The sequence below is a fragment of the Neopsephotus bourkii genome, unplaced genomic scaffold (assembly GCF_033783945.1).
Source record: "Neopsephotus bourkii isolate Nb327-2 ecotype Australia unplaced genomic scaffold, CSIRO-AGI_Nbou_v1 NB_369, whole genome shotgun sequence".
Taxonomy (NCBI): Eukaryota; Metazoa; Chordata; class Aves; order Psittaciformes; family Psittacidae; genus Neopsephotus; species Neopsephotus bourkii.
Genome location: NW_026900875.1, coordinates 728,031 through 740,454, shown reverse-complemented (window position 1 = coordinate 740,454; position 12,424 = coordinate 728,031). Strand labels below are relative to the sequence as shown.

At 57.3% G+C, this 12,424-nt stretch overlaps 1 protein-coding gene across 1 annotated transcript; it reads right to left on the bottom strand.

Moving 5' to 3' along the window:
- Positions 1-52: 52 nt before the first annotated feature.
- NPPC (natriuretic peptide C) lies at positions 53-3,842 on the bottom strand. Its single transcript, XM_061348743.1, has 3 exons — positions 3,452-3,842; positions 1,746-2,037; positions 53-408 (listed from the first exon to the last, which is right to left on the bottom strand). Exons 1-2 carry the CDS (start codon positions 3,542-3,544, stop codon positions 1,759-1,761), a joined length of 372 nt encoding a protein of 123 aa, XP_061204727.1. The 5' UTR covers positions 3,545-3,842; the 3' UTR covers positions 53-408; positions 1,746-1,758.
- Between the last annotated feature and the right edge of the window lie 8,582 nt (positions 3,843-12,424).

The following is a 12,424-nucleotide window of genomic DNA, read 5'->3' as shown; positions in this document are numbered from 1 at the left end:
AGGACAAAAAAATGTTACAATGCTTGACTTTTCATTTAGTTACATAAATAATTTCTTATAAATATCTCTTTATAAACAATATATAAATAGCTTTACAACATAAATACATTTATGCATGACATGAATTTACAAACAGCAACGTTATACAGCTGGCTTCATCAGTCTCTTGGAAAAGCGCTGTCCCTTGTCTTGGTGAGTGTTTGTATATATAATATATATAAGATAGAGAGCACTTTTTAAAAAAATAACAAAACCAAAACAGCTGGTGCCATGACTCCTCGTACCAAAAAGAAAAACACAGACGCATCTTTTGTCCATTCCGGGGGGGTCTCTGCTTTTCTAGGTGTTGCCTGGGGGATGCTTGTGCCTGGCCACGATAGGAGAAAATGGACTTACGAATTCAAAGCCCTGTGAAGAATGAGAACAAAGTGCCTGTTAGTTACTTGCCATACAACACCCCTTACCTGACCCAAGCTGAAGCCCCTGTGACAATAATCCTGGCACGGGATGGAGGGTACTGGTCAGCAGAAGCCCCCTCTGAGTTTTTTTGCTCATGCTAAAGCAAGGAAGCAGCTCAACCTTTGCTTTCTGATTGGTATTTAGGAGAGAGGCCAACGGGAGCATGCTGCTCTTCCTAGCCCCCCTGGGTCTAGCAGAAATCTTTTTGTCTGCTGATGAGAACTTAACAGGAAAGGGTGGCTGTGAGCTGGCCACGCAGTATGTGTGCTGCTGGGTGATTCCTTGGGGGTACTGAAAAGCCACTACTCAAGGGAGCAGAGGAGCAGCACCCATCCCTCCAGGCAGGACTATGGACCAGTGCTAGTGTCCTGTGGGCACTGTTGGGCCTGGTGCTTCCCATTGTCATGAGAGCAGCAGGATGCCTGAATCTGGCCCCCTCCATGCCTGATTGTATTAGTGTGGGGCAAGGCAGGTCCCTGTGAGCAGGGCAGAGCAGTGTGATGGGAAGAAGAGTGAGTGGCCGGGGCTGCAGTGGGCAAGTGCTTCCCCAGGTGTGAGTCCATCTGCATGTGACCAGCCAGATAGGTGCCTCACTCCCCTCTAGCACCCCTGGAGTTGGCAAGGGAGGAGCTGCCATGTTTCCCCCAGAATCATCACTATGGGGACATGCTTCTCTTGCCCATCAGCTCTCTGAGCACAGCAGCTATGGAGTGCTATGAGAAGAACTTCTTCCAGCTTCCTGTAATTTGCTCAGCTTCAAGGCCTGACTTAAGAAAGCGCTATCTTTGGTTTTCACCACAACTAGGAGGCACTTGGGGAACTTGTGTGTTACTTTTCCTTCAGTTTAAAGGACTGCAGTATGGCTGAGACAGGTGCCTCACTAATTCTCCCATTACGGGCACTTTAGGAGGTACCCAGTCCTCCTAACATGTCCATAGGTCACCTGTGTGTGTGTGTCAAGCATAGGGGAACACACTGCATCCTTTCCGGAGCCTGTCTCACACATGTGGGCATCTACCCTGAGCTGCTGCGGCACAGGTGAGTCAAGGCTGGGGTCTCTGCTCCTCCCACAGAGGCAGCCGGGCAGCGGGAGGGTTGTTGAGAGAGGGGAAGTGCAACTAAGGCCAACTCTGGGCTCCTCCTCTTTACCCACCAGCCACGCCGGGGTGTGCAGGTGGCTCACCGCTCTTAGCCCCCTGCAGTCCCGCCCGCCGGCATCCCGCGTACGGAGAAGGGAGCCCAGCTCATCCGCCCGAGGTGCCGGAGCGAACCCGCCGCGCACTCACCGCCAGGGGTCCCTCAGCAGCCGAGGCCGCTCATGGCGCCGATGCGGTCCAGCTTGAGGCCGAAGCAGCCCTTGCCCAGGCCCTTCTTGTGCAGGCCCTTGTGCCGGCGGCCCGGCGGGTCCTGCAGCAGCCGCGCCCAGCCCGCCCGCGGCCGAGCTTCGCCCCGCGCCTCCCGCGCCTCCCGTGGGCCCGAGCCGCCGCCGCCGCTGCGCTCCTTGTCCCGCTCCTTGTCCCGCTCCGCCGCCGCTGCCTCGGGCGGACCCGCTGCCGCCGCCGCCGAGCCGCGGGAGGCCTGGGGGGGGGCGGGGGGTAGAGGGTCAGCGAGCCCCCGCCTCTGAGCGAGCCCCGCCGCCCCGCTCGGGACAGTGTCGTGCCCCCCCCCCCCCGCGCATCATAGTTGGGGACCCAGCGACCCTGCCCAGGGCGTTCTCCCCACTCCCCAGGTCCATGCTCCCTGCCCTGGGGTCAGAGCATCCCCCGATCCCACACTATACCGGTGTCTTCCCGACCCCCCTTGGTCACTGCATACACCCCTGGCTGAGGTCACCACATCCCCCCAAAAGGACTGGGGGTGCTGCACCCCGCAGCTGTGTTGCTGTCACTGCACCCCCCCCAGCTCCCCAGGAACCTGAAGGGGCCTGGAAGCTAGCAGGGGAAGCAAGGACCTTGCAGTGGGGGGTATATGTGACCCAGTGTGGTCACTGCAACCCCTGCCAGCTTTCAGGTCCCTTCAGGTTATTGGGGGGTGTGTTCCTGCCCCCAGCCCAGCTCCAGGGGGTGACACTACTCTGCATAGCCCTTCCTGCACCCCTGCCGTGGAGAGTATCCCCTGCATTGATGTGAAGACCAGTGCTTTCCTTCCTTGCTCCCCCCTCCCATACTTAATACTCTCTGGGTACCCCCCACTCCTCCAGCCCCCCACTCCTCCAGTTCTGACCCACAACCACGGGGGAACACCCCCTTTCTTACTGCCCCCTCCCAGTTCCCAAGCCCTCCCTCTTCTCTCTTCCCGCGTGGGGCTGCTGCTCATCAAGCACTGGGGCTCCTCACTGACTCCCCTGTACCACCTCTCTCTCTCTGCAGCTTGTACCCAATTCCTTAAGGGGACACAGCCAGTCCTGTCCTACCACTGTCCTGAGGCACCCCTCCCTTTGTGTCACAGGCTTTGTGCCCAGCCCACCCAGTGTTGGCAGCCTCCGGTGCATCCCCCCTCCTCAGCATCCCAGGACCCCAGCTCCCCGGGACACCCCCATTTGGGGCACCCCTTCCCTGCGGGCTGAACCTGCCTGTCCCATTCGGGGAGGGCTCTGGCCTTGCACTCTTGCCCACCGTGCACCTGCTGCCCATCCTGTTCCCCTGTGGGTCTGATCCCCTTCCCCAGTGCCTGGCACCAAGGGGGTCCCAGGGTGAGTGACACTGGGGACAGGACTGCAACCCTCCCCGGCCCTGACCCTGCAAGATTTGGGGCACACACAGCATCACCCTCCAGCCCCTGGTTTGGAGCTGACGTCTCCAGGACACGCGCACTCGGGACAGGCTGGAGAAGCTGGAACTTCCCTACCAGTCAGAAAGCTCAAATGGTGAAGGAGGACCCCGCTTTGCACTGACAGAAGCCCCAAAGTCACCCCACATGTCCCCCCTGTGCCGTTAGCACCTTCAGCGGGACGGGGAGAAGAGGGAGCGCCGGGGTGCTCCTCCGGCCGTACCTTCTGTGGGAGCTGAGACGCCGGCTTCGCCTCCAGCCTGACGGAGAGCAGCGCGAGTAAAAGTCCACCAGCCAGCAAGGGTGAGATCTGCATCCTGCGAGGCCGAGCGAGAGGGGACCGGGGGAGGGGGGAGGGCCGCTGGGAGCCAAGGGGAGCCCCCGGGAGAGGCCGGCACCGACGGAAGTCAAAGTTCAGAGCGGAGCCCCGAGGTCCCTGCTGCCGCCTGCGAAGTGCCGAGCTAGTGAACTTGGGCTTTCTGCTTCATTCATTTTATAACCCAACCTGCTTGGTGATGTCATCTAAACAACCAGGTCCAACCCGGCCTCCCACTCCACAATAGCAGGAATTTAAAGGGGGGGTGGGGGGTGGGTGTCCCCTCTCCCCTGGCAGGAATAAATGACACATCAGCTGAAGGCAACTGGCTCAGGGAGTTGGAGAGCAGAAAGGGGAAGTGGGGGACATTTGGTGTCACCCCCACACGCACCCCTGCACCCCCCTGCAAGCTGTCTGTTCACCCCTTGCCTGGCTGTCCCCAGCCCTTCCGCTCCCCCCCACTTCCCTGGTGACCCCCTGCAGAAGAACACGGGCCAGCCTGGGGCAGCTGTCACAGGTTGGGGGGAGGGTCCCGGGGGGCCGGGGGGGGGCGGGGAGATTAAGCCCATATGAGAGTAATGGGCGCAAAAAGCACTTTTTTCCCCACATCCAGGGTTAGATCAGAACCTGCCTGTCCCCAGCTTCCCTCACAGGTCCCTGCTCGGCAGGAGGGGACACACTGCCCTCCCTAGCAGGGATGCTGAGGGCACCTCGGGACACAGGGGTATGCAGGGGGCAGTGCCACTGCTTGAGAGCACCATGGTGGGTCCATGGGGTGGTGGGGATGACCTGCTCCCTCTACTCTCCTTGGGGAGGCTGGTGGTCTCCCTGGTTCCAGGGATGGAGCTTATAATACACCCTGGAGATGTCCTCTGCAGGGCACAGGGTCCCTCCCGGGGACAGGACCCCAAGGGCTGACCCAACACAGGGCTGTGCAGGCTGGCCTCCTCCAGCCTGCTCCCGGAGCTGGAGGGTGTGGGAGAAGGATGCAATCCTGGGATTAACCCCAGGGGCTTGCAGGAGCTCTGGGGACAAAGGGGGTGGGGGACGGGGATGGGGGACTACCCCCCTGCACTCACCCTTCCCCTTCAGCGGTTGGAAGAGCACAATTTGCATTGCTGCTGCTGGTGTGCCTGGCACAAGCCAGCTCTGGGGCTCCCCTTGCTTTTTGCTGTTGGAGCTGGGCACCATCCCTGGTATCTTGGCTGGGGGGGGGATGCTCGTACTGGGATCAGGCCAGAGGAAAGACACCCTCCTCTGCAGAAGCATGCAATGCTGGATTGCACCAGGCTGGAATTGCACCCCAAATCCCTTCCCTGGGACCAAGGAAACACTCTCTGGTCTTTCCCCTCTCCCTGGGGTCAGCTTCAGGCTCTTCCTTCCTTCCTCTTGCTCCTTTTCTTGGTCTTTCTGGGCTCTTCTGCTCCCCAGACCTAACCCTTGGAGCTGCCCCTGCTGAGAAGCAGTGGCTTTTGGGGGGTCCCTATTGTTCCCACTCTGGAACAGGGAGATGTTTCCTCCTCCACAGCCTGGGCTACTGGGCACGGGACACTTCAAAGGAGATTGGAGTTTCAGCTCCATGTGAACAGGAGCTGGAAGGAGAAGGTCTCGGTGGTTTTTCCATCGTGCCTGCCAGGTGGATACAACTTGGACTTTCTGGAGTGTAAAGTTGTGCTTGGGCATTTGTCTGCGTGCAGGCAGAGAGAGGCGATGGAGTCAGGATCAGAGCCAGCCCTGGGTGCCAGGGAGCTGTGGGTGCAGGCGAGGAGCAGAGAGAGGCCCCTGCTCTTGGGGTTCAGCTCTCATCCCACCCAACACATAGCACGACATCCAGCCTCTCTGGGGTGCAAGGAGGAGGGCTCTGCAGCACTACCCCTTCAGCAGGGCTTGTGCAGGGGAAAGGGGAGCATCAGGAAGCTGGGGTTGTTGGGGTGCCTGAGGTCACCAGCAGAGTGGCAGCCAACACAAGAGTCCTGCCATCAGTGCCCTGGCTGTGCTAACACCTGCCCTGATGCTGTGGCTTCTCCTGGGGGGACCCATATGGAAAAGGAAATCGGGGGATGGCTGGGGGCTAATGCCACGGTGTGGGGAGGAAGAGCTGCCTTGCTTGCCACCAGCCCCCTGCACACTGAGGAAGTGGGGTCGGGAGTTGCATCGGAGCTTCTCCAACGGCCCCTTACCCCGGAACATTCCAGCACGGCCACAAACGCCACAGTGCGGTCAGGTCTCAGCCAGCTCCTGCCCGCAGGAGGCTCGTCAGTGCCCTCAGCTTTCACCAGTGTGGTTTTCATTAGCGTGTTTTCTTTGTCACACTGTGCAGAGCCCCGGCTCGGGGGGAGGGGCTGTGCTTTATAAATCCAATTAGTCTTGTTATTCAAATTACCCTGCCTTTGCTGCTGAAAGTCGCTGGAGTAGGAGCCGGTGCACACAAAGCCTTTCCCTTAACTCAGAAAAGATCGGATCCACCAGGGGTGGCAAAAGCTCCGAGAGGAAAGAAGAGGTGGGCAGGAAGGGGTTAAGAGCATGAAACCATTTTGCTTCTTGGGATGGGGGCCTGAAAGCTTTCAACCCTTAAAGGGATGTGCGTGTGTTAGCCCACGGCCCTTCAGGATGCTCGCCCAGGATAAGACCTGGAAGGCTCAGAGCATGAGTGGAAACTGAAAGAGTGGGGTGGAGAGAGATGTGCTCGCTGGTGGCCTCCCCCGGCCCCTGGAGTGCAAAGGGATCTTGCATAGCGGGAGAAGGAGGGATGGAGACCCATGGAATGGGCTGGAGGGGGTGACATCCCTCCTCGTTGCACCCAGAGAAGGGCTCCAGGGCTAGTCTGCCCCTGAGGAACACCAGTGTTGGACTAGGGGATACAGGGAGACGTGCTGTGGTGTGTCTGGTGAGGGGTAGCTTGGAGTCACCTAAGAAAGGTGTGAAAATCCATGTTTGACTTGTTCATATAACACAATGTCCCCATCACACTCTCCTGTGTGACAGCTGACTGAAGGTTGTTCCGAGGTGTCTGTCCAGTGGTGGCTTCATCCAGCCCAGATTTGAGCCTCCCACCCCTTTGGGTTCTGCTAGGCATCACCCAAAGCCAAGGATGTATCCTGCCCTCCAGAAATATCCACTCCTGGAGTCAGGTGGGAAGGTACATGAGCTGAAAACTGCCCAAATCCAGAGACTATCACTGCTCTAGGGTTAAAAATGGGGAGATACCGCTGAGCCTTAGCAAAGTGGGGATGACTCCTGAAGAAGGAGGGCTCGGGGGGACTGCTGGTGTAGGGAGCGGGGTGGGTGCATGTGTGAGAGGGTACACAGGTTCCCATGCACGAGGATTGAAAGGGATTCATCCAAGTGTGACTGGTGCCAGCATCATCAGGAGGGTGGGAGGAGATGGGTCATGGGGGTATGTGTGACACAGCACCCGTTGTTTTGGCCCCATCACAAGGAAGGGGTGAGCGATGCCTGCGGGTGAGGCTGGATCCTCATTGCCAGGCAGTGCTGGGCCCCGGCTCCTTGGCTGAAGCCAATAGCCATGTTCTGGGCACCTTCCAGAGGGTGACCCCAAGAAGGTTTACAGGACAGAAACGTGGACTCTAGCCTGAAGTAAGCTGTGCCACCGCAGCAATGAACAGCCAGCTATCAATCCCCTTTTTCTTCCACTCGCTCTTCATTAGGGAGTTTCTGTATTGATTTGGGGAAATCATTGCCCAGATTTATGTCTCTGCTGCTGCCATGGGCCGGGAGCATTTCCTGACAGAGTGCTAGATAACTCTGGTGTGAGGCTTTCCAGCTGGTGCCATGCAAGGGCTGGTTGTCCCTTTGCAAAAAGAAACACCAGAAGGCTACATGCATATGACGGAGATGATGGAGTGGCCAAGATTTTCCTGCAACCAGTGGCCAAACTAAGGAGCTGTTGGTTAAGCACCATCCCGAAGTCCATCGGTGGCTTTGGAACAAGCCCCAACACATTGCTGCTCTCTGCTTGTTCTGTTCATGTTGTGCCCAGTTGCTCTCTACCTGCCTGGGGCAGAGTGGAGTAGGTACGAAGATGGAGGAGCTACTTCCCCTCCAGCACAGTCAACAACTACTAGTCCCCAGGAATAAGATGTGTGCTGATGTTCACCAGGAGAACGCCACTGGAGGTTTGATGTACCACAGCAGTTAGTTTATGAGGGGTTTTTTTGCAGGTTTAGAGTACCTCTCTAGGGGTCTAGATAGCAGGCTCAGCGAGAAGCAATTTGGGGGGGAATTCGATTTTGGCTACAAGGATATAAGCAGCCACCAGTGCATGTAGTGGCAGGGGACCATCTGGTCCCACAGCTGTGGCAGGACACAGCAGGCACTATGCCTCCTCGGGATGCTCTGAAGCAAGCTCTCATACAGCCCCTGAGACAGGAGCACTGTCTGAGGGCTCAGACTTGGCCTCCAATAATCTCTGGGCCTGGACAGCCACTAGGCCATCATGGGGATGAGGTGGCTTTGTACATCGGGGTGGAATGCTCCTGAGGAGCTGTGGCAGCACCAGCACCTGCTTCATCTCCGGGTCTCTGTGTCTGAAATGCTGTTTGAACATGCCTGGTGTTTATTTTGGATGCTGCTGCTGAATGAGGCACTATAGGAAACACTACATGATTTTACATTTTCCCATGTCTCCTTTGGGTCTGGAAGAGGGCTCTGGCCCAGCACACATGCATGGCCAACATCCACTCTTCCCAAGCCAGGACTGTGAGGGGGAGAGGCCCTGCAGAGCCAACCTGATGGGACAGATGCAGCAAGGGCATGGAGATGGAGAAGCCATCTCCGTCCCTTCCCAAACCTCACAGAGTGGAGAGGACAAGAAGACAAGGGAAAGCTCCAGGCAGAGACTCCCGTGTCTTTGCTGGTATCCTGGGAGGCACAGTGTGCTTTCCCTCAGGAGCTTGCTTTGGGGTTTGCCTTTTGGGGTTTGCCATTTTCCCTGTGCTCCCCAGAATGCTCCATTCTCCTCTGGAGTTCCTGGGTGTTTTCCCCAGGGCTGTGCGGGGATGGTCATGGTCCAGGGCTGGGCTGGTGGGAGTGGGAGCACCAAGTCTCAAGACTTTTGTTGAACATTGAGAAAATGAAGCAATTCTAACACACAGATGAGTCCATGCCATGAGCCTCCCTCTGTGTCAGTCCTCTGAGGATATGAATTGCATTGCCTCCAGCTGCCAGCAGCCTTGGCTCCACAGCTAATGTAGAGGCAGGTTGCTGGGATTTTCCAAGCTAAACACTACAATTGCTTTTGTCCTCCCTTTCTCAGATACCTTCCCCCCAGAAATGGGGGTCTGCCAGCATTTCATCTGCAGTCTGGAGGTCTCAGCATCAGCCTTGTCAGTTTTGGCACTGAGCATCCCTTTGGGAAGATGTACTGCCCAAAGAAGTGATGGCCTGGAAAGGCCAAAGGGTGACTTATCATCACCACGTTTGTCCCCATAAGTAGCTGTGCCTTGTGCAGACTCTAGGCAGGGATCTGGCAGGCCAGCGGGGTGGACCCCTAGCCTGTGTCCATGGCAGACCCCATCACAGTGTTGGAGCTGGATGTCACCATGTCACCCTGCCACAGACCCGAGGGGGCGTCTGTGCCCTAAAGTGCTACCTGTGCACCCAGGCCAGCTGAGCTTGCCCTCACTGGCCCCACAGCTTGGTAGCAGAGCACATCCCAGCTTGACAGGAGCCTCTTCTGCCTGTTTTGGCTGGGTGAAACCCTGCCACCCCCAGAGATGCTGTCAGCAGCTTCCTTGCAGCCCCCCTGCGGCACCAAATGCCCTCAGGCTACTCTGAGCTGGCTTCCCAGGAACCCAGCACCAGGCAGTGGGAAGCTCCTTTTGTCATTGGTCCTTCAGGGCAAAACTGTTGAGCTTCCTGGGACTTCCTCTGGAGCATCCTGTATGTGAAAAGTCCCAGGGGAGCACTGGGATGCCAGGAGCTGAATCCCTGCTGGTCTCAGGAATGCTGGTGGGCAAACCCTTGACTTCCTGCCAGGGCTGTGATCCCGCTGAAGCCAAACTTGGGCTTTCTGACCCCGTTTTTGTCTTTTCGGGAGGGAATCTGGCTGTCTGTCATGGAAAGATTTCTACAGGTGTCAGGCTGAACAGCACCGGGTGGCCCTGGTAGGGCAGGGAGCTGGAGAGGGAAGGGGCAGATTTCAGTGCCATGGGTAGTGAGGCAGCTTTGCAGAGCAAATAACACGCTGGCCAGGCCTTGGCTGCAGCTGGAATCAGCTGGGGCCACTGCTCTTATGGCCCGGGAGCACCGCTGGCTGTGGAGCATCCTGGTGGCCTCGCTGCCACCCCATGGGCAGCCGGTGTGGACGTGCAGGGCTCCACAGCCCTAACCTTTTGCAACCAGACAGAATAACAATGCCGGCCCGCTGGGGTATAATGGCCGGTGTTTGCTTGAGATACAAAGGCACAGAGCTTTCACATGAGGTAATACTGATAAGTTAGGCTCTCATTCACCACTCCGCCTGCCAGTCGAAGTGGGGCCGGCGGTGGCCCCTGCTTGCCTTCACTGAGCTGCGGGGACGTGCCCACCAGCCCCTCAGCCCTGCAGTCTCCACTTGGAGCCTTGCCCTCACTTGCTCTTGGTGCGCTGTCCCCACTGAGGTTGCAGCTCCAAAACGGGCCTGGTGGGGGCTGTTCACATCCCACCCTGCATGCGTGGAGTGGGGACAGTGGCAGGACCAAGGGGTTCTGGGCTGAGTCCATAACCCTGGGGCTGCAGAGCAGCACGGTTTGTTATTCCCTGACTGCCTCGAAGGCATGTTTTCCACTTCCCTGGGAGCATCAGATGGGGCTTGAGCTCACTGCACATCCCTTGCCCTGTGCACTCTGTCTCTCAGTGCAACTCCCCAGCGCCCTGTCCCAGCTGCCCACAGGCTCAGTAGGTGCAGGGCAGCTCCCTCCCTATGGCACGCATGGAGCTTTGGTGTCATTCACTTTGAACCCTTTTGAGAGGCTCAGTCCTGCCACTGGCTGGGCAGGAGGGTGCAGGGAAAATGCAGGCTGGGGTTTAGAAGAGATTTAGCCATTATAACCAGGTAAAATTACTAGAACTATGTGAGAGACTTAAAGGTATCCAGGAGAGAAACTGTGAGACCCCAGCTAAATCAGGAGCAAGGTACTAACCTTGCTGCTTCAACATCATACCCTGGCACCCTACCTCTTTCCTCTGCTGCCTCCTTCACCTCTTTCTTAGCTGCCTGGCCCTCTTTGCTAGGATCTGGTTCTCCCTTTCCTTTGGTGAACAAACACAGCCAAACCAGACCTTTGCCCCTGCGTGGGGCAAGCTGCAGGTGCTCCTCCAGGTGATGCTCTGCCTTAGGGATATGGGAACCCACCAGTCCTGATCTTGGGTGGTGTGTTTCCCAACCAGAGGTAGGGAGGGCACAGGAGAAGACTGGAGAAGCTGAAGGACGAGTGGGGCAAGACCACATGTGTTGGGACACAGTTAGCAGATGGGTATCTAGTGTGGAGAAAGATGGTTTTTAACTTATTTATGGTAATAAACCTGTCTCCTTCCCCCCACCCCCGAGCATGGATTATGTCCTCAGGTCAAGTGCCCAGACAGCTCCCAGTGCCTGGGTGATGTTAAAGCAAGTGAGACTCTGGCCTAACTCTGGATGCTGTTGCTGCAACTGAGACATTTCCAAGGGTGCCCAGAGGCTCCAGAGCAAACCTGTGGCCCCTCTCTGTCTTCAAGCATGTCCTTATGTCATGTGGATCTATCCTTCGGACAACAGCTGGGAGGCAGAGCACCCCACTGCCCTCCATCCCCCTGCCATGGCCTGCGACCTGAAATAACTTGTATCAGTAAGAGGTGCTATACGGGTTGGTAGGGGTGACATTTCCATGAGCAGCACTGGTTCACGCCGGGTGGGCTGCGGGAAGCAGACAGAGGCGTTGGAAGGACTGCTCCGCTCCCGTCCAGGGATCCCCTCATTGAGTCATCTCGGGGTGGCTCCAGGCCTTTGGCCAGTCATTCCTGATTAACACTGATGTAAACGAGAGCTGGGCGGGCCCTTACTCCTCACTGAAACCACAAGCAGAGGCGCCAAAGCCTTCGTAAGTGGGGCACTCCCAGCCAAGGAGCCATGCAGTGCTCTCACCTCAGCTGAGGTGCCACAACACGTTCCAGCCTCCAGCAGTGGGGAGCAGCTACCAGTTAGTGCCCGGGGGAAGATGGTGAGATAATCCTGCACTGTGGGAAAGCAAGCCAGGACACCGGGCTGGGCTTGCTGCTACAGGACCCCAGGAAATGAGAGCGCAGGGGAAAAATCTGCCCATGGACTTGCTCCCTTTCAGGAAGCCCATGAGTTGCCATGGAGAGGCATGGAAGCAGCAGCAAGGCAACTGTTCCTTTCTGCTTGGCAGCCATGAGGATGGCGTGGATGGAAGATGGAACCAAAGGCAAGACTGAAGCAGTCCAGTCCTTCCCTAGGAGGGATTGCATTTAGTGGGATCCTGCAAGAGGCACCAGCTTGCTGCCACATTTGCACATGGCCTCTTTAAAAGGGTGTGAAGGATGGGCAAACAGCTAGTCCTAGCCACAGGGATCTGCTGCATGCCTGTGGGGCAACATGATGTTGACATGTCTTTGTTGCGTCTCATTTGTCTTAGCCAGTGATGGGGCAGAGAAAAAGGGGGGACAGATGCAGGCTTTGCCCCATGGACCAGACCATGTTTCCAGATTCCCATAAGCCACCAGGAGAGGACTGAGGAATGCTTTGCCAGTCTGCTGGTGCTCACGGTCGCTTGTGAAGTTGGGGCCTAGCTGGAGGCAGGAGTTGAGGATGATGGAGGTGTCCAGCTGTGGAGCCATATCCCTCTTGCCATGTATGATATCACTGTGAAACCACAGGTCCCA